Raw genomic sequence first — 22647 nt, forward strand, 5'->3', positions numbered from 1 at the left:
ATGCCCGGTTTCCAGATTCCAGTGCAGTGGTTTTCTTCTGGGCACGCTCTCTTGGCTCTTGATATTACCCGTCTTCTCAGGGTTAAAAAAGAATGTTTGGCTAATATTAAATTCAAGATTGGGCATCAGCTGTCTGTAACCTCCCCCCCCACCCCCACCCCCGCTGACAAACTCTACTGCATGAGTTCTTTGTACATTCTTACTGAAATGCAACCCAAAGGGCTGCCCATCCCCCGGTTCTTCTGTTTTTAGACTAGGTGTAGTTCAAGCACACATCTACATCATTTTGTAAAGGTAAGTTTGTTTAAGGAGAAAATGAACGTTCTCTAGACTCTTGCTATTTACCAGATGCAAATGTGTTACTTAATCTACTTTAACTTAAATGAGGATTTCCTTAAATTAGGATTCTTAAAACAACCCAGTGAGGTAGATTTTCTCACCCTATGTTATAGATAAGGAAGCTAAGACTCATCAAGGGGAAACCACTTGCCCAGATGCATGCAGACAGCACAGAGCAGAGACCTGCGGCAAGCCCAGGGCTGGCTGACTCCAGCGTTCATGCTTTTCCCCAGCATGCTATGTCCAAACTGCAGTGCTTGGAACACTTGGCACCTTTTCCAAGTCAAATAAACCCAGGGAAAGTGCACCAGAGAAATTATGCTTTACGTGTACATTGAGGCTTCGCTAGATTAGCAACCAGGCCCCTAACGCCCAATCATTTGCTGGGTCCTCGTTCCAAACTGTGGTCTCAGTACCAACTGTGAATACTGTGCCCTTTAGATATGTCAGAATGAAAACAGTGCAATTAAAACCAGACTATTATCTGACTCATGATTATACCCTATGAGATGAAAGAAAGCCTCATGAACCCACTGATGAATATGTGATAATTATGCTAAGAGGCACACAAAAACAACCTTCTTTATCAAAGAAGAAAAATAGTAAAGCTTCATCCTCTTAGCGAATATAACCCTGTGAGAGCCTTAACGATGAGCAGATTTTGGATTTAACCAACTAGATCCTGCTACTCTGATCCTTCGGTCCTTACGTGAAAAGCTGAATTGCTCAGGCTAGGATTTTCTGGTTGTGACCAGAAGAATCACAGAGAATATTCTCACCACCAATAACCAAGGGCAGGGGTTATAACTGGATCATCAAATTTTTTTTGACTTGGCCATTTCATAGACCACTAGAGCTGGAAGTTATCTTACAGATCATCTTTGTCAATCCTTCCTTTTATAGTTAAGGCAACTGAGACCCAGAGAAGTGGCATGATGTGACCCCAGGGCAGAAAAAAAGTCTCCTGGCAGGGAACCCAGGACTCTTCCCAAAGCAGTTCATACACAGGGTTTGGGTGAAGTTGAGTGAATGCATTCCATACTCTGCATTTATAAGAGAGAAAGAGATGATCAGCAAAGAAGTTGGCATCCTGGAATTATTTTAAAAGTGAACATCTAGGGCATAGTCTTGGGTCTTAACAGATTCAGTGCCACCCCCTACATGCTCTACATCTGCATCACTGCTCAGTGGAATGCATTTCCAGAGCCTATCCCTGGTAGAATGTCAGCTTTATGAGAGCAGGAGGGCTCTGGTTTTCTTGCTCCTCCTAATACCAGCAACAGTGTCTGGCAAACAGTAAGTGATGTGTAAATATTTGATGAATGATGAGTGTATTTTTTTTTTTGCGGTACGCGGGCCTCTTACTGTTGTGGCCTCTCCCGTTGCGGAGCACAGGCTCCGGACGCGCAGGCTCAGCGGCCATGGCTTACGGGCCCAGCCGCTCCGCGACATGTGGGATCTTCTCGGACCGGGGCACGAACCCGTACCCCCTGCATCGGCAGGCGGACTCCCAACCACTGCGCCACCAGGGAAGCCCTGATGAGTGGATTTTTTGGTTTAATGTCTGTCTTCCTCATAGACTGGAAACTGCATTAGGGAAGGCACCCTGACTGACACTGTGTTCCCAAGTCCCTCATCTAGGGGAGATAACCAACAAACACCTATTGAGTGAATAAAAGAACATTTCTATTATGTTTAGGGTATGGTATTTACTAGATATTAATGAATATAAATTAATTATTAAAATATTTTCAGCATAACCAGAAATTCAGTTTACCAGAGTTGGCCCCTGTGTTTCCAATTTCCTACTTTTCTGATGATTTCCTCACTTAACACAAGGGGGCAGTGTGAACATTGAAGCGGTGGCTGAGGCCATCCCTATAGAATTGATTTTTTTTTTTTTTTTTGCGGTACGCGGGCCTCTCACTGTTGTGGCCTCTCCTGTTGCAGAGCACAGGCTCTGGACGCGCAGGCTCAGCGGCCATGGCTCACGGGCCCAGCCGCTCCGTGGCATGTGGGATCTTCCCGGACCGGGGCACGAACCCACGTCCCCCGCATCGGCAGGCGGACTCTCAACCACTGTGCCACCAGGAAATCCCTATAGGATTAATTTGATCTTGCTTGTGGACTATACAAGTCTTTCTATACACCTCATGCCTGAGGGGACTTAACTTCTGGTCAGGAACTCTGCCAGAGAGACTGCAAGAGAGAAAGAACAGCAGAGGAGGAAACTAAAACTTAGGACTCTCACAAATCCTTCAAAAAAGCTGGTGCTAGTCCTGGTCCCATCACCCAACGTGACCCTGTGTCACCTTGAACAAGTTGTTACAGTTCTCTAGATTCTAGGTTTGCCTCCTTGTTGATCTCACAGGATTTGTGTGTGTGTAAATTTCAACTAAGAAAATGTGATAAAATTATTGAGAACTAATTTTGCAATGAGAAGGTTTTGTTGGAACTTGGCTCTGCAGTCACACTGCCTGGATTTAAATCCCAGATCCACCAGTCACTCCCCTAAGTTCTTTACGCCTTGGTTTGCTCCTTTGTCAAATGGGAACAATAAGGATACCTACCACAGGTGGTTATTAGAAAAGTTTAGCGAACTATTGTATACCAAGTTCTTAGATAGCACCTAGTTATTGTTTGTAGTCATTATTATTATTGTATTATAACAATGAAGTCAGATGGAGAATATCAAAACTCCTAGGAGGTGAGAAACTGAAATAAGCTTATCCTTTATCCATGCCTTATTTTACTTCTCTCTTCTTTTCCTGTTTCCTCCCCACCTCCCCATTTCAATGGTGCAACCAGCGGAAGAGAAGAGCATTATACAACATGCATGAACACCTGCTATTACAAGTCAAACTTTGTACCTCAGCTGTTCAGCAAGATCAAAATGGCCCCCCAATCCTTTTGTATTATTCAACCAACCTGCTTTGCATTCTGATTTGGTTTGCATATAGGTAAACTGCCCTCTTTTGACACTAAATTTGCAGCCATAGTGCTGTTTTTTTTACAGACACGATGCCTGTTGGAGGGTGCTGCCAGCCCAAATGAAATACCGCTTCACCTTCTTGCCTCCTGTGTGATGGAGACTCGAGACATTTTTAATCCTTTAGAGATGAGAAAAAAGAGCTAAAAAAAAAGCTTAAAAATAAAAAAGAGCTAAGTCCATTACAACAAAGAGCCAACCTATCAAAAATGACAATATCCACTGATAGACAAACCAAAGGCAGGAGGAGAATAAAGCTGGTCCAGCTGTTTGCTTACCCCAAGAATCTGGCTGAAGAAGAAGGCATAGAGGGGTGTGACTGTCCCATTGACAGCTGCGCCCATAGCCCCTACCAGCATGTAGGGCCATTCTGGAGCATTAACTTTCAGAATCCTCCTAACTGGGGCAGGTTCAATTTCTTCTTCCACAGGAATGTTCTTGTCCTTGAGGGAAGAGGGAGTTACATTAATCATCTAAATTTCTGCATATACTCTTTTGTTATACAGCAGACCCTCTGGCATTCACAGATTTGAGTCATGGTTTGATTGGTTATGAGTGGCCTTAAAGATCTATGAGACGAAGTGATTCGTTATTTTGTGAAAAATCTTTCTGAATTGCTTGCCACCATGCTGTGACTTGGATGGGATCGATCTTAGAGTGTCTGCTCATCTGAAGGTGAGCTCGTAGTCCTCATTTCACAATTGCATAGGTATTAACTCTTGGGGAGTAATAAATATGTTGGATCTGTAAGAAAAATAACCCCCCAATTTTAAAAAGTTTTTGTGCTAGAGTGGTATTGACATATTTGAGGACTTGTGAAAATTTCAAGATATGTCCTTCATAAATGTCAAAGCTCTAAAATCTTGTAACTGGCTAAAGCTCTAAGGCAGGCCAGTGTATCTAAACAAGGCAAAATAATTTTAAAAATGTATTAAGTGGTGTCGACGGTTATCAATTGCATGTCTTCTCTAAGGTTTTCCTTAATTAATGCCCAGAAGTAAATGGTAATCAATTTGGATTTCTAAATTCTGCATTTTCTTCACAAGGAGTAAAAACTATTTCAAAATTTCCCTATTCCAATTTCTTTTTTTTTTTTCGGTACGCGGGCCTCTCACTGTTGTGGCCTCTCCCGTTGCGGAGCACAGGCTCTGGACGCGCAGGCTCAGCGGCCATGGCTCACGGGTCCAGCCGCTCCGCGGCATGTGGGATCTTCCCGGACCGGGACACGAACCCATGTCCCCTGCATTGGCAGGCGGACTCTCAACCACTGCGCCACCAGGGAAGCCCCTCCAATTTCTTTAGTTGCCATTAAAGTGTCAGAGCTAGCAAATTTTTATCCTCTTAAAGGCAAATATATTCAGAACATCATCGTTTTTACCATCATTTTTCCTTGTTATAGATATTGTTCAGTGCTTGGTCTTTAGGCCCATTATTCAATAATCTGTTAAATTTATTGCCCACTTTGTTTGAGAAAGGCTTTTAGGTGACGTATATAGATCTGTATTGGTTTATTTTTTACTTTTTCTATTAAAATATACTAAAAATGTCTACAGCAAATTGACTACAAAACTATTAGTGCTCTCTTTCCTTAATACGCATTTACCCCTTAGGGAGCTGAATGCCAGGAACAGAAGACAGCAAGGAACTTCAAATACTATCCTTTTGCTTCCGAAGTCAAAGTCTACATTACCAAGTCAATTGAAATAAAAGGCTGGTGTCCCTCTCATTCTAGTTGCAAGCCAAATAGGATGGAGGAAGGCAGCTCAGCTGGTGATAGATTTGTCAATGCCTCAGTCTCAAGTTCTCTCTTGGCCTGCCCTCAACAGTTGCACTTGTCATTACTACTCACTCATGCAGCAAATCCTTCAATGATTTCATCTCTGACATCTTACTAAACTCTAGGAAATCAATGCAGAGAGGAAGACAGGTGGCTGGGAAAGCATGAGGGAAACAGGTGTAGAAAGAATGGGGTTCTTGGATGAGCCTCATATGGCCACTAATGGAATATATCACTGAGTTCTTTAACTCTCTGAGGCTCAGTTACCTCCTCCTCAAAAGGAAAGTTGTGTGGGGAAGACAATTCTCTATGAGTCTCTCATGTTTCTGTACATCTTGTGAAAAGAGGCACTGACTTCCTTTGTTCAGGCTATTTCTTCAAGGATATTTGTACAGCAAATAGCCTTGGAGGACAGAGGTAGTGTTCTCCATCCCAAGAAAAGGACATTATAAAAATTTGCCCATTATAAAAACATCAGGTTCCTCAAGCCCAGGATTCCTCTCCCCGTTCATTTGCTGGTATCGTCTGGCTCTCTTTGCATCAACTTAACGGGAAGTGGGGTTGGGCTGGGGAACTAGTGCAAATGCTCTACCCTGGCTCCTGCTTGTGCTCTGAGTAAAAGGTCATTTGTCTCTGACACAGGGCTCTTGTGTATTCTGCCAGCATCCATGAAATTGGGTCAGGCTATAGCTTGCAACAGAGCAAAATATCAGACCCTTTACAGTTCTAAACAGTGGTTGGTGTCCAGTTCTGGATGCTTACCAGACTCATGTGGGTCGAAGATTAAAATTACAGACACCTGGGTCCCACCAACAGAACTTCTATTTTAGGAAGCCTAAGTGTGAATTTGTGTTTTAAAAAATAATCCTCAGGTAATTCTGATGACAAAGCCCATTTTTTGAGGTCCTCAGCAGTACACAATCTCCAAAACTCCTTCCAGAACTAAATGTTTGGGGTGCCATGTTTGAACATTTTGAAAGTGTCAGCTGTGCTATACCATCTAGGGACATTAAACTCCAACATTTCCTGGAACCACTGTCCCACAGGATGGTCCACCCACAGTCTGACATGATACAAATCTCCCTGGTCTTCTGATATCTGAAGGTATCCCTAAACCTTAACAACAAAACCAAAGACATCTAAAAGCAGTATGAAGTACCTTTTGTCCAGTAGTTAACATTCCAAGATAGGCTAACAGGAAGCAAAATTTAATTAATTTGAATAATTTTCTTTTTTCCCCTTTTATTAAAAATTTGACTTTAAAGGAAACTATGCCCCAACCCCCAAAAAGATGAGGCTATTAAGACTGAATGATGCAAAAACTAGGAAATCTGTCCCTGAGTAATTGACTTTTGATTGACTTTCATTTAATATTGCTAAAAGACAGTAGAAGAATAAAAGAAAATTAAAGTCACTATGTACAGAAGGGTTTTTAACCTCTGGGATTTTGCAAAGCTAAAGATGAATTTACTCATCTAAAAAAAGCTAAAAAGCTAAAGATTTTATATATATATATAGCAAACCAGTAACTCACAGAAAAATACAATTATAAAAGTTTATATATGCCTCCTCACTGCAGGGTTCCTGCCTCTATTGTGTCAATGTCAAGTTGCACAGTGCTCATTTATTTATCATATGTCATGAAGGATCCTGCTAGCAGCTCCAGTGCAGGGAGAAGGACAGTGGCTCTTGTTCATCTTTGCATCCCTAACACAATACCTGGCACGTGATAGGTGTGCAATCAGTGTTTATTGGATGAAAGAATGAATGAAGCTTTTATGCCCGTGGCGCATACATGCAACAAAACATTTATTTAAAAAACACTGCTCACTCACTTACAATGTAGATGGTATAATGCTAGACAATGAGCTTTTTCCAGCTTCCTTCCTTCCATCTCCTTGTGTACGATAGGTGAAAATATAACTTTCTACTTAAACCTTATGTCCCAATTTCTATACTTTGTTACAATGACTTTGTCATGCCAATCCATAGGGGTCTCCTGCCTCGATAACGACTTTAAGATATGATGATAGGAAATGGTAACTATGACCAAGAAGCAGGGACTCTCCAAATAACCAAAAACTGATAGTCATTTTTATAGATCCTCTGCCCTATCTCTCAACCATTGCCTAAACCATGTCTCCAAATTAGCTGTGATGAAGCTATGGATTTCTAATATTTGACCTTGACTCAATCTCCTATATATTCTACCTTTTTAGTTTCCCTAAAAGAGATGCCTAGATATCAGAGACTGGAACCTCTAGCCTGCAGGTTTCCCCTAATCCTACTCTTAATGTTGTCAGCATTGTAACTAAGATCTGACTCCATTTATGAGAGCCAAGAGTATAGCTTGGAGAGGAAGAGAAAACAGGCTGTAGTCATGGCTCTGTCACCAGCTAACTATGAGATGTTAGGTCAGACACCCCACTTAGAGTTTGGAAGGACAGACTTTTAAAACCATTTCCTGAAGTTTTTGGAGTCAAAACTCTAAGAGACCACAAGGTGGAGATAACTCCTTTATATAAGTAAAACTTTTGCACTGCCACAGAAGGTAGAACATCTCCCAATTAACAGGTCAGGTTAGAGCTTCTTCATCAAAATAAGAAAAAAAAAAAATTTGCCAGTGCTTAATCTTACAGAATTTAGTTAACTATTAAAAAACTTTAAAATGTACTTGGATGAGAAAGTCCATACTTTAACCAAACAGGATTAAATTTTATTAACCCTGATTCTGTTGTTTACTTTTAAAAGATACTTAATTTTTAAATCAAAAAGATTCTAATATAATTATCCTACAAATGAGCAGTGTTAATATAAGCATAAGACCTTTATTCGCTTCAAGCTTTAGCAAAATTGCATTGGTGTCCCTGTCACTTTCTTCCTTTCTTCCTTTTCCTTCCTTAACTAGAGAGAGAAATCAGAGTGTCAACTTAATAAAATTACACTGGGTTATGGAACATTTTTGTTTCTCTAAAACTAATCTCTATATTTGATTTAGGTTTCCATTTATTTAAATATCTCTCTTCTGAGTTTTCCCTGCCTCATGAGAACTCTGGGAACATGATCTTCAGACCTCCAGGAAATCTGATTGTTCTCTGTAACAATGCTGAGCCATCTACCAGCTTCAACAAAAACAACAAAATTGAATTTTCTTTTCCTTCCTTCCTAATGCTCTTGCTTTTATTGTCGAATATTTACCCAGAAACTAGGGGGAAAAAATTAAAATGCAAAAATTGAATATGATTGGGACTTCCCTGGTGGCACAGTGGTTAAGAATCTGCCTGCTAATGCAGGGGATATGGGTTCAAGCTCTGGTCCGGGAAGATCCCACATGCTGCGGAGCAACTAAGCCCCTGCGCCACAACTACTGAAGCCTGTGTGCCTAGAGCCCGTGCTCCGCAACAAGAGAAGCCACTGCAATGAGAAGCCCAAGCACCACAACGAAGAGTAGCCCCTGCTTCCCTCAGCTAGAGAAAGCCCGTGCACAGCAACAAAGACCAAATGAAGAAGCTTCAAGATGGCAGAAGAGTAAGACGCAGAAATCACTCTCCTCTCCACAAATACATCAGAAATATATCTACATGTGGAACAACTCCTACAGAACACCTACTGAATGCTGGTAGAAGACCTCAGACCTACCAAAAGGCAAGAAACTCCCCAGGTACCTGGGTAGGACAAAAGAATAGGAGCGGGATCTGCACCAGTGGGAGGGAGCTGTGAAGGAGGAAAGGTTTCCACACACTAGGAAGCCCCTTCGCGGGCAGAGACTTCGGGTGGCGGAGGGGGGTAAGAAGCTTCGGAGCCGCAGAGGAAAACACAGCAACAGGGGTGCGGAGGGCAAAGTGGAGAGATACCCTCACAGAGGATCAGTGCTGACCGGCACTCACCAGCCCGAGAGGCTTGTCTGCTCACCTGCTGGGGTGGGCAGGGCTGGGAGCTGAGGCTCGGGCTTTGGTCGCAGCGCTGGGAGAGGACTGGGGTTGGCTGCGTGAACACAGCCTGAAGGGGCTAGTGTGCCACTGCTAGCCAGGAGGGAGTCTGGGGAAAAGTCTGGACCTGCCTAAGAGGCAAGAGACTTTGTCTTGCCTCTTTGTTTCCTGGTGCGCAAGGAGAGGGGATTAAGAGCGCCGCCTAAAGGAGCTCCAGAGACTGGCGTGAGCCACGGCTATCAGCGTGAACCCCAGAGACGGGCATGAGATACTAAGGCTGCTGCTGCCACCACCAAGAAGCCTGTGTGCAAGCATAGGTCACCATCCACACCTCCCCTCCCGGGAGCCTGTGCAGCCCGCCACGGCCAGGGTCCCGTGATCCAGGGACAGCTTCCCCGGGAGAACGCACAGCACACCTCAGGCTGGTGCAACGTCATGCCGGCCTCTGCTGCTGCAGGCTCGCCCAGCTTCCGTGCCCCTCCCTCCTCCCGGCCTGAGTGACCTAGAGCCCCCGAATCAGCTGCTCCTTTAACCTTGTCCTGTCTGAGCGAAGAACAGACGCCCTCAGGCGACCTACACACAGAGGCGGGGCCAAATCCAAAGCTGAATCCTGGGAGCTGTGCAAACAAAGAAGAGAAAGGGAAATTTCTCCCAGCGGCCTCAGGGGCAGCAGATTAAATCTCCACAATCAACCTGATGTACCCTCCATCTGTGGAATACATGAATAGACAACGAATCATCCCATATTGAGGAGGTGGACTCTGGAAGCAACGATATATATATATTTTTTTACCTTTTTCTCTTTTTGTGAGTGTGTATGTGTATGATTCTGTGTGTGATTTTGTCTTTATAGCTTTGCTTTTACCATTTGTCCTAGGGTCCTGTCTGTCCGTTTTTTTAATCACTTAAAAATTTTATTTCTTAATAATTATTTTTTATTTTAATAACTCTATCTTATTTTACTTTATTTTATTTTATCTTCTTCTTTCTTTCTTTCTTTTTCTTCTCCCTTTATTCTGAGCCATGTGGAGGAAAGGGTCTTGGTGCTCTAGCCAGGCATCAGGGCTGTGCCTCTGAGGTGGGAGAGCCAAGTTCAAAGACAGATTGTACCTTGGGTCACAAATCAAGCCTTGGTAAATTTAAGAAAATTGAAATTGTATCAGGTATCTTTTCCGACCACAATGCTATGAGACTAGATATCAATTACAAGAAAAAATCTGTAAGAATTACAAACACATGGAGGCTAAATAACACACACCTTAATAACCAAGACATCACTGAAGAAATCAAAGAAGAAATACACCATTTTAAAGCAGTGATACTCTAATAAAGATGTTTAAAAAAAAAGACCAAATGCAGCCAAAAATAAATAAATAAAATAAATAAATTTATTTTAAAAAATTGAATACGATTCAATGTTATGCTATGTTTGAAACGTCAGGGTAGTGTTTCGTTCCTTCTCCCTTGAAGCTTATTAAACTCCTTACATAATGCATCTTGTAGTTATGAGTGGCAGCATCATGGACATAAATGAAGAACCTGTTTCTAGAACTAGAAGAGGTGCTGAGTCCTTAATTGCAAGATGCAGTAAGCAACCATGCTTGCTAAACATTTTCTCTCACTGGATTCATCCTTCTGCTCCTGAGACAAGGTATTCTTCTATGAAATTTATTTAAACCAACTCTATTAGATATTGAGACCTCTATCTATTTATTATCAATATATTAAAGCCAAAAGAGAGCCTTAATAATCCTTCCATCATAGTTATAAGATTGTTAAGTAGTACTTTATTCCAAATTTGGCACTGTGAATCAGTGTTTATAATTACTCCCAAAATGGATTCTCATACTGAAATTCTTTAAAGACAATTTAAAATTACATCATGTACAATGGATGTGCTTGTAATTAAAATATTCTCTGACTCATTTTCTTTATATATCTTGTGGTTTGGACCTTATTTTACTATAAAAATTTAATTTTTCATCCTAGTTTTAAAATCCCTTGATGTCCTACTATGTGCAGCTCTGTAACTAAACAGAAAGATCAAAGAGTCTGTAGATCATGGGCAGGTTGGAACGGGACTCAACAGATTCTAGGTTTACATGTGTCAAATAAACAGAAATGTTTGCTAGGTCACATGGTTACCAAATAAAGGACCTTCCGGTTAGGTTTGACAGAGCTATTCTCAGGGCAAGGCAAGGTGCCCAAGTTGATACAATCATAAATAATATATAGTCACCAACTTTAAGAAGCTTATAATTTAGTAACAGGATAAGACAACATGACCTGAAATAAGCCTCAATAAGAAAACTGCCATGAAAAGATTCAAATGAAGAGTAATGGGGGATCGAAAATGGGAGTATCAGGGCTGAAGAATGAAGTTCAGGGATTAAGCAAGGATTTGAGAAGGAGGGATGGTCACCTTATGTGAAAGTTAGACTGTACCCACCACAGCAACAGACATCCTGATGAAGAAAATTTAATATTGTTATATGTGTTGATTCTTCTCCTATCTCTTTCATTTTTATGTTGTTTTGAATGATGTTAAAATTAATAGTGTTAATTTGAAATGCACTCTTAAACAATTATTATAAAATTGTATGAACTGAACAAATGCCCATAAAACCTAATCAGTCCCCATTAATTTAAAATTTGTGATAACTTGTATATCAAACATTTCTGTTGTCAAACACTTTTGCCAAGGTTACTATAATTTAAGAAGGAGATTTAAAATTTTACAAAAATAGTTTTCAGATACCCTTAAAATTTTTTAAAGGATACCTACACAATCAAATAATCTGCTAAGTACCTGTAATTTGCTTGTGTTTATTAGAATGGTTCATCTAAGAACTATCAATTAAGCCTTAATAGCTCAGTTTTAGTTACCATGTATTCTTAAAAGTATCTAATTAATTTGTGTTTCTTTTAAAATATCATGTAAAACATTATGTAAAATTTAGAGTTTCCATCAGGTCTTAGTGGAGTCTCCCATTTAGTTTGACTTAGTGAAATAATACTAGATAAAGACCTTGAAAACTCATCTTCGCTTAAAGGGCATACAGTAGTCTCCAGGAGAGACTTCTTCCATCCCCCCATGAGCGATCGGTACCTGACCTTTCTGTCCTCTTCATAAGTAGACTTATGATCTACAAGTGCTAATGGTGGTTCAGGTCCCAGGTAAGAAAGCTGAGACTTGGACCGTTGCCGGATGGAAGCTCTGTAAGTAAACAGAAAGATGAATTAGCCTATAAATTATGGGCAGGTTGGAACAGGACTCAGCTGGTTCCGAGTTTACATCACTTGTGTCAAATGAACAGAAATGTTTGCTAGGTTACATGGTAACCAGATAAGGGAGCTTCCTGATCAAGTTTGATAGAGCTATTCTTAAGGCAAAGCTAATCAGTTTGGTTGCTGTGGACAGCAGGCTAGACCCTGATTCAGAGTATAACCGAGGAGGGAGAAAGAGAAGGGGGGCAAAGTTGTTCAACTAGTCCACCAAAAGAAGGTCCAAGACTCAAATCCATTCCAAACCCACATGGTTCTACTAATTGCTATAATGGCAATGGTCCATCACTGTTACCTCCCTTCTGTTTGTAGGTTGTAGTTTTGTTATCTCTCCTTCTCTCCCTCTCTCTCTTTCTCTTTCACCCTGATGTTTGCTTTAGCATAATGCCACCTGGATACAAATGGACCAGTAGGAGGAAAGAGGGCCACTAGTGAGGTTTTCTCCAGGCTATATACTGCCCATAGGGATGGATTCAGTTAACAAATCTCTTATTGAAATATAATTTAACTTGGTGTGTTCATTCATTCACTCGACAGAAGCTTACCATGCACCTACAACATGCAAACCAGTGCCAGGTGCTTTGGGGGATACAAAGACTGGTCAATTACAGACTTCTCCCTAAGGGGCTTTATAGAAGAGCAGTGCATGCATCCAACCCTGATGTAAGGGAGAATGTGGTAAGTGCTATAAGGCAGATTTAAATAAACAGTATGGAAATTTAAAGGAAAAAGGAATGTATGTCAGGTGTTACCATAAAAGATTTCACAGAGGAGGTGGTTAAAGTAGGTTCTGGGTATCTGTAGGCTGGAGGGAAGAGCATTGCTGATTGACAGAACAGTATAAAGAGAAGCATGGAGACAGAGTTACTAGTTATATATACTTAGTATAGAGCAGATACAGGAAGTAATTGATTCAAATTGTTTTGTTTTTTCCCTGAGATTTCTGGGAAGGAGACTCCTGCTCTCCTCTAGATTAAACTTGAAAGTATGTGACACTGGAAGCTGTTGGCAATTATGTCAAGGAAAGAAGCTTCCTGAAAAATGAATGCTGAAAAATAAGTAGAGCAGAGAAGGAAAGAGAAAGAAACTGTAAGTATCTTGGACAAATCATCGAAGCCCCAGCCTTACTTGATGCCAAAGCCTCCTTGGACTATTTATTGAGTTATGTTAACTTATTCTTTCCCTTTAAAGGTTAAACCAGGTTGACTTAGGTTTTCAGCCATTTGCAAATAGAGTCTTAAGTGATAGAGGCAATCCTGAAGACTTGAGAGGATAGAAGTTACACTATCAAAGCACTTAATCTGAAGAAGTACGGCGTAAAGACAATGATTTAGAGATGAGGAGACCTGCATCGGCTGTGGTAGTGTGATCTAGATGGAGCTATTCATAAGTCTCTCTCTGTCATCCGTATGCAGGTGAAGTTAGACTAAAACAAATACCAAGGTGGTGCCTGCCTATTATTGATGCTCATCTAGCCTTCTTGAGAAGGCAGCAACGCATCAACTGCATGACTCTAATTTGTTCCCATGTTCTGTTGATGGCATCGCCGTCCCCTTAGTCACCAGGTTCAACAGGCGCATTTATGTCAAGTCCTCCATCTTCCTTGCTCTTGCTCAAACTATTGCCAAGTCTCACTGTGATCAGGCATGAAACCACACCTCACCCCGATTCCCTGCTACCACACTGGCCTCCGGGACACCCCAATCCCCTCCCACTTGGCCTGAAACTCTGCAGCAATAGAGTCATCTCCTTAAGTTAGGTTAACTAAGCTTGAGAGGTCATCTCCCAAAAGTGTGAGAAATAGGTATGTGTCAGCTAGAGAGAGCAGAGTGCATGACAGGGCTGAGACTTAAGGTTGTGGGCCTAAATAGAAACTCAGAGCAGTAGAAGCCAAGGTAGGAGTATGTGCAGAAGAAGAGGGCATCAAAATATAGCTGCCTACAGCCCAGTTCTGAGCATGGAAGACCTTGATCCTCGTCCCCTCAAATTTCTACTATTTCATCTTATATTTCTTAAATCTCTCTTTCTCTCATTCCCTGTTGCCCAACATTCCACCTGTCTAGCAGAAGCTGTCCCAGTGAGACCATGGGCAGTAAGGGTGTGAGACAGGGGCCTGACCTGCCCCCTCTGGCCTGCCATAAACACCAGCATTAGAATTCTATCACACCCCTTTTCAGAAACCTACAACATCTGCCCCTCCCTTCCTCAGAAGCTGAGTGCCACTTCCCACCACAATAAAAACAGCTAATTTGGGAATATATGTTCTCTCTGTCAACATTATTATTTAAGAAATTACTGTCATCCATGAAATTGCTCTTGAACCTAAAATACATTACTAAAGAGAGACTTAGGCATCAGAAGGACTGAAGCCAAGGAAATATGATACAAATGAACATTTCAATGAGTCATCTAAAAAAAACGATCTGTCAGCATACACAATAAGATATTTTTAACAGACCTTCTTACTCAAACTTATAAATCTTTCTCTGCAGGAGGTTAATAGCTACTTTCTGTGTATAGGTGGTATTTCTGTGTTTCTCTTCCCAGTCACCCAGATGGAGAATTTGTGAGAACTAATAGCTAAATAGGAAATATTTATATTAAAAATGGTTATCTGTTCCTAATAGTAAACTGTAAGTAAACTATGTAGAATGGGAAAAATTTTGTTCATCTGAAAAATTAAGAAAATATTAATTTTCTTGTTGACATGACCATGAGATACATCTCTTTGCAACCTTTAATTTAGTGATCAAAAGAGTTGCCTAGTCATTTTCTGTGTTTAAGAAGTTAGTTGGTATCTTCAGATTGTGATTCTAATGACCTTTATAATTTTTTTTCTTCCAATCAGAAAAAAAGCTGGTTAAACATAATACCAGATGTCTATAAAAATTGCCTAACACTTTTGGCAATTTTTATATCTTTTATTTTACAGAGAAACATGAAGCTATTGCTTTATTACTTTCCAAATTCAAAAAATTCAACAAAACTAGCATTTCTCAGAATTTTTCTGAATAGACTTGTTCTTAAAAGGAAAAATAAAAATCAGTGAATATTAAAAATAAGTAAATCTGTGTTTGAACTACTTGGAGTTGTTACCTGAATATTATATTTTAAGCTTCTTTAACCATTTTTCAATAAACAATTAGCTGCCTTGAATGAGCAAGTCCTAAACTGAGTCTTTGTCCAGAGCACAGCCTTGAATTAAATGTCCTAGAAATGGTAAACTCCATGGTGGAGAAATATGCTGTCAGTCTGTTGCCTACAAATAGTTTCCTACCTTAAGAAAAAAAGATCCTGAATAACATTTTCACAAATATAGACAAATACTCCTCGGCAGAATTATTCTTAATACATAGACTTTTAACATTAAAGGAACTATTTTTTAAAAACTTTTAAACCAGAATGCAAAGCTAGATTTATAGTCTTGCTACATAGCATGCTCCAAAAATATGCTTTGGAAGTCAATGCCCATGTATTGATCTAGGGAAAAAAAAATTCATGTTTAGGAAAATTCTCTTTAAACGCCAGACAATGACTCTCTTATTTCATCTAGTTAAAGAATGATTTGACTTTGGATGGGTAACTCTGGGAGCAGAAATATTTGTAATTCAATTACAGCTCAGCAGGTTGAAGAATGAAGCTAAAGGCATCAATTTGAACTCCCTTTAAGACAGTGCTTCATACCACAGTTAGCTTTGGCAGACAAGTCTGAAGAGATTTTTTTTAAATCCCCTTTCTAAGCTTAATAAACAACGTTTTAACTACAGATTATCTTTATCATGACCCCTACCCTCAATAAAATGAGAAGCCAAATTTAAACAGAAAATCTCTATGAATTGGAGACAGAAATGTCAATATAGCAAGCAAGGATTCATTTGCATGTTCATTATTACACAAGACCTGGGGCTGTGCTTAAGTAAGGGCTCTCCAGGTTGTACCTGAGGTATTGCCAGAGGATCTTAGCTGCAGTGGGCTCCTAAGAACATCTGAAAACTTTAAAATCTGCCCTGTGACTTGAGCTTACCTTAAGCTAGCTTGGTAGCTCCCTCTGCTAAAGGTCTGTTTTCTCTCAAGTAAGGTATCTTCAGTTTCATCTTTTCCTATTCAACACAACACAAGTGATCCCTTAGTGTATACAATAAACAGAACCATATCAAAATAAAATTATTATTTACTATATTTCCCTAGCATATCATTACTATGTCTGATGCTAAAACAGTCTATTAACTTTATTGCAATAAATGAAAGTTAGCACTTGTCCAGCACATTCTAACAAAAACAACAACAAAAAAATCAAAATACTGAGCAAGATTGAATCTTTTGAACTATATGATAGCCTATGTGTTATCACCACAGAAATAGAAAATCTATAGATATAGCTGATATGAACCACAAAAAAACTTATGAGAAGCCTACTAGAGGTGGCAAAAAAAAAAAAAAGATAGACGTACCAAGTTAAAAAACAAAACCAAAACTTTTCAGAATAAATCACATGTGTTAAACGTATACAGTCATTTTACCCAATAGCGTTCACAAATCCAGACGTGATATGGTACAGAAAGTATGGAATGTTTGGTTAACGTAGGTTGAGGTAAACCACCAAACCTGAAAATTCAGATTGAAAAAGAGAAGGTACACTAGGGCCTGAAGTATCTATCTACATTAGTGAAAATAAGCATAAACCTTTTTAGCCATTGGTTAATTCACTCAGCCAACTAGAGGAGAGCTCCTACTGAGTGCAGGACACTCTAGGAAGACTCTCCTATTTGCAAACTGTGAGGGAAAAAAGGGATGGAATTGAAAGTTCTTCCACAAAAGACCTGTGTTTTAGCTCTATGACTTGATCAATAAATAAACCTCCTGAGCATTGTTCTTTCCTTTATCATCTATATAATGTCTCCCAAGGCTTTGAGAAGAACAAATAAGATACTGTATATTAAAATGCATAGAAATCCAAAAACCATTATATATAGCTAACTATTTAATATAATGTACAAGCATAATGGAAAAGGCACTTGCCCTTTATGTCTTTTTCATTAAAGGCTTGATCTCCTTGACTTTGCAAAGTCATTAGAGTGAAGTAAACTCCTTTCCTTTCCAACAGTTCTTCATGGGTGCCTCTTTCCACTGCTGTACCACGTTCAAAACCAATAATGACGTCTGCAGCTCTAACCGTGGATAGGCGATGAGCGACAGAAATGACTGTGAGCCCATGCTGAACCTGTAAGAGTGTACAGTGCACAGTTAAGCCAGACTGTAAGACAGAGCTGACACTGACATTTGGGCAGTCTCTGAATCCACAAGTAAGGCAGAGCCTCAGTTCCTGGGAAGATCCTTAAAGAGGCCGTACAGACATTAGAAAATGCCAGCGTGCTTTCTTGTGGCTAATAAACGCCATCACATCACATCACACCAATCAGCAACTGGTCCGGTTGCTGCTCTTAATCAACAGCTGAAAACCAAAATGGAAATTTCTTAAATCACATATTTTATGTTAGACTTAACAAGATTTAAAATTTTACATGTGCAGCTTTTAGAAGCACATCATAATGTCTTCCATTCAACTGTAAGGAACATAGTGGGGAGCCAATATGTTCCAGATGGATACACTGACCCATGTAGTCCTTCTCTGTCCCTCTTTCTGTCTCTCCTCTCTCCACAGCTGCCTTTCCTACAGCAACACAAGAATTTCCACACAGACTTATGAAAGGAACTCAGACTTTCAACAAACCTTACTCAGTGCCTCTTGCACCATGGCTTCACTCTCATTGTCCAGTGCCGAGGTGGCCATGTCCAAAAGTAGGATCTTCGGGTTTCGGACAAGGGCTCTAGCAATGGCTAGTCTTTGTTTCTGGCCACCACTCATCTGGCCTCCTCCTTCTCCAACAACAGTGTCAAATTGCTAGGAAGAAGGTGACATCAGTAATGAAGAGGAAGAATTTGAAGGATCCTGACCGATTCTTTACAAAGGTCCTTTCTAGCTTCCTCCTCAAGCATGAATTTTCACAGGTCCGCCTTTCACTTAAAAAGACTCTTTCCTGAAACAGGATATTATCTAATCAATATTTGTGTATAAAATTAAGATATTGATTTATCCTTTCATTCTGGGATGTAAAAATGTTTCTCTTTAGCTCAACTTCAAATAAAATGTTTCCACCACAATAAAAGTGGATCAGGGTCCTGAAAATCCATCTTAGAGGATTAGAGCATGTATCAAAGCATTGTCTCTTTTCTCTAGCTAGACAACACAGGAAAACACAACGCTAAAACTGTCTATATGTTATGAATGAAAGATCAAAGTAGCTTTAAAATCATTATCATGAATAGCAAACAGTGACTGAGTATCTTGCATGTCTAGCGTTATACTGGAATCTCACAATGGGGCATTGTGGTCAGACTTTTATCTTGCTTATTATTAGCCAACATGAGTTGAGCACCTACCATGTAGAAAGCATGAATCTGAGCCCTCTACACATATCATCATATTTAGTCCTCACAGATGCCACATGAGGTAGGTACTATTATTCTGCTCAACTGATGCATAAGGAAATACTGGGGCCTGAGGGGGCAAAGTAACTTGCCCAAGTTCATAAGGCTTGCAAGTAGAGAAGCTGGGATTTGTACGGAGGCAGACTGATTCTAAAGCTTTATACTTTTTAACCACTAGACTATATAATACTCACAGCTGAAATCCTATTCCTACAAACATTTTAGAAGGCTGAGTAGGAAGTATTCTAGAGCACGGACTCTGGAGCCAGACCACCTGGATGAGATCCTTGTCTCTCCTGCCTTGAGCAAGTGACTTGATCTCTTGGAACCTCAATTCTCCATCGGTAGATGCGGATAATAATAGTAGCTGCCTGACAGGATGATTGTGAGAGTTAAATGAATTAACAGATGTAAAGTGCTTAGAACAGTGCCTGATATGTAGTAAGCACTAACTATGTGTAAACTAGCAATAATAACTCTTCCATTGAGCAGACCATTGGCCGCAAAATCCGTACAAGTATATTACTAGGGAGTTGGTTTTTGTTGTCGTGTTGTATAAAATGAAGATAAATGAGGAGATTTTGAATATGTGAGATACAATACTGAAGACACAGTATTAGCTGCCCAAGCACAAGAAAATTAAAGAGCAGTGACAATGATAGCCATCAAAAGGGCATTGTGAAAGTTACTGCCACATGACAAACTTATCATCCGCTTAGACAAATGCTTAACAGACAGAATAAGGAAATTGTATCTGGGTCAAAGTAGCTTTTAAAAGAAAGCTACCCCAGTTTGGTAGGTTTTTAATATATTAACAACAATATATTTTCAGACAAAGGGGAGAAACTCAAGATACATTTCTGGGCATAAAATTAAAACATGACATTAAGATTTTAATAATTTAGGAATCAAATGAAAAGAAATGCACATTACTGTGTAATTTTTTTGCCTTCTATGACTTCTGAGTTTCCCTCTGGAATGAGAGGCTAGGGATACCTGTGGCAGGTCCATGATGAAGCTGTAGGCATTGGCTTCCTTGGCAGCTCGGACTATATCTTCCATCGTTGCATCTTCTCTGCCATAGCGAATATTCTCTGCAATGGTGGTGGAAAACAAAACAGGCTCTTGCTCCACTATCCCGATCTGAGCTCTAAGCCACTGAATGTTAAGAGAGCGAATGTCATGGCCATCCAAGGTCACCTAGAGAACAAGAATACAAGGTCACTTCTCTTGGAATCCTTCAGAGTTCTGAGTCATACTACTAGGCTGTACTTGACCTATGGGGAGAAAAAAAAGAGACCAACGAGATTGTAAAAGAAACAATTCCGCTTACAGTGTGGCTGTTAATATAAGGATGACAACATAAATTGAAATCAAGTATAGCTGTAGGACAATTCACTGTAGAAACACAATTGGTATAAAGCTCACTTGATATAGTTTAACATGATTGGCCCAGGAGTAGAAAAGTTTTTAATTCCTTAATAAAGAGTAGAGTCAGTTATTCACCATACTTTGAATATTTTTATCTTTTGACTTGAGGCCAAAATGAACTTCAAAAGACACAATGAAAATAAGCAATGATCTCTATCTTGTATATATATGTTTAGAACAAAATCTTACTTTCTGGCCAGACTCATCAAATGACACTTGGCTGTTCAAAAGCAATTGAAACTGTAAGTGTGATAAGTAAATAAATATTACTGTTAGAAAAAAGTAAAAATTTTACATCAAGAAAACATGATTTCTATATATTCAGAACATAGTTATGGTGGTATGTAGCAAAGAATACCCAATCAGAGAACAAAGTGTCTGTGAAGAAAGAGAACCCTATCACATTTGCCATGTCACTCTGACAGTACATGCATTATATAGAGCTCATTGCATGGAAGTCATTTAATATACAGTCAAAAGATCCTATCTAAAGGCATCAAGGAGATGTTGACAAGAATGATTTTGAGGCAGAGTGAAAAGAGCATAGCCTTTGGCATCCAACAGATCTGGGTTCAGATCTCAATCTCTCTCCTTCCTCATTTGCAAAATGGGCATATTTATCTTTGGAGGTCACTGTGAAAATAAGTGATGATTTTCATAAAGCACTTGACATATAATATTGATAAATAGCAACTATTAATATTTTTTTTTAGTTTCAATCTATGTTGATAGTCAGACAAACACAAGGAGAAAGAAACAGTAGTTTTTTAACCTAACTTCTCAAAGCAATAATCGAGAGCTGTTCTCTGTTAATTCTGGTCATGAAAGCTTTCTTATACTTAGCGTTTGGAGAACCTTAGGGAACAATAATAATTTTGTTACAATAAGAAGAAAGAAATGGAAATGTTCCCTCACTGAAGAGGCAGCAATACCATTTTGAATGTATCTGCACATTCAGTTGCATCACTGAGCATATGGGCTGGTTATTTATCGAACACAACCACCATGGAGGGAATAAGTCCAGTTGGTTCCATCAAAAATCATTGTCAACTATGCAGATGTCAGGATGGTCTCTGTGTATGCTAGGCCTTTGTGTCTGACCAATGTATAGCCATTTGCAATTTCCTATCCCCGTGGATTAAGAAGTTTCTAGAAAATACCCACCATGCCTTCACTGGGGTCATAGAATCGCTGAATGAGCTGCAGTGCTGTGCTTTTCCCAGCTCCACTGGATCCTACCATAGCTGTCATTTCCCCTGATTTAATGACCATGCTTAAGTTATTTAAAATCTGCAGAGAAAGGAAAAGACCAATGTTCAGATTGCTGTCAATTAGGCTACAAGTTAGAATGCTTTGTGAGGACACTGTGTATGTGTTTACTTATGCCCTCACAGCAATATCCACTGATTTCCCTCAATAACCAGAAAAATTAGTAAATAATGCCTAGGATGTGGTTTTAGCATTTAGCACATTACTTAGTAATAAACTGATAGCTGTAACCAACAAATAAAACACTGTTGAAGTAAATAAGCCAGGCCGAATTTGAAAAGTATGTTCTAGAATCTAATTTAAAATGTTTCTGACACGTCAGGATACCTCAAGGAGACTGTCCCAGTTAGCTTAGGGGAGAAAGCCACTTAGCAGTAGAAGACTTTATTAAAACAAACTACTGGCATTGGGGATAGAAGATAAAACAGAAATGACATAAATGTATTTCAATTCAACCGGTATTTGCTGAACAGCTATTATGAACTAGCTCTGAACAGATATTATAAATGAAGCTTTCAGTCATCTGTTCAAAAATCTTTACTGAGTAACTACTACCTTGTGATCTATATTTCACAAAGCACTTTTACATATGTTGACATTTAATGTTTATATATATATATATATAGCGCTACATTAGAGAAATCAAAAATATATTTCAGAAATGTTCTCAGAATATATGAATCTATGTTTTATATACATATGTGTATGAGGTGTGTGTGTGTGTGTGTATATATATATATATACATATAGCGCTACATTACAGTAATCAAAAATATACTTCAGAAATGTTATCAGAATATATGTAACTATGTTTTATAGACAAATATGTATGAGGTGTGTGTGTGTGTGTGTATATATATATATATACATATAGCGCTACATTACAGTAATCAAAAATATACTTCAGAAATGTTATCAGAATATATGTAACTATGTTTTATAGACAAATATGTATGAGGTGTGTGTGTGTGTGTGTATATATATATATATACATATAGCGCTACATTACAGTAATCAAAAATATACTTCAGAAATGTTATCAGAATATATGTAACTATGTTTTATAGACAAATATGTATGAGGTGTGTGTGTGTGTGTGTATATATATATATATACATATAGTGCTACATTACAGTAAT

At 39.4% G+C, this 22647-nt stretch overlaps 1 protein-coding gene across 3 annotated transcripts in view; it reads right to left on the minus strand.

Annotated features, from left to right (window-relative positions):
• Positions 1-22647, minus strand: part of ABCB11 (ATP binding cassette subfamily B member 11) — a 74977-nt gene that overhangs the window by 18435 nt on the left and 33895 nt on the right. For 2 of the 3 annotated variants that reach the window (XM_024756645.1, XM_024756646.1), the window contains exons 12-18: positions 21404-21529; positions 19805-20008; positions 18051-18221; positions 17339-17540; positions 16344-16413; positions 12149-12251; positions 3607-3771 (exon numbers count right to left, since the gene is read on the minus strand). In XM_024756645.1, coding sequence (XP_024612413.1) covers positions 3607-3771; positions 12149-12251; positions 16344-16413; positions 17339-17540; positions 18051-18221; positions 19805-20008; positions 21404-21529 — 1041 coding nt within the window. Of the gene's footprint in view, positions 1-3606; positions 3772-12148; positions 12252-16343; positions 16420-17338; positions 17541-18050; positions 18222-19804; positions 20009-21403; positions 21530-22647 lie in introns of all 3 variants that reach the window. The other variant, XM_024756643.1, reaches the window with a different exon arrangement.

Source organism: Neophocaena asiaeorientalis, unplaced genomic scaffold (genome assembly GCF_003031525.2).
Source record: "Neophocaena asiaeorientalis asiaeorientalis breed wild unplaced genomic scaffold, Neophocaena_asiaeorientalis_V1.1 scaffold6, whole genome shotgun sequence".
In the NCBI taxonomy this organism is placed as follows: domain Eukaryota; kingdom Metazoa; phylum Chordata; class Mammalia; order Artiodactyla; family Phocoenidae; genus Neophocaena; species Neophocaena asiaeorientalis.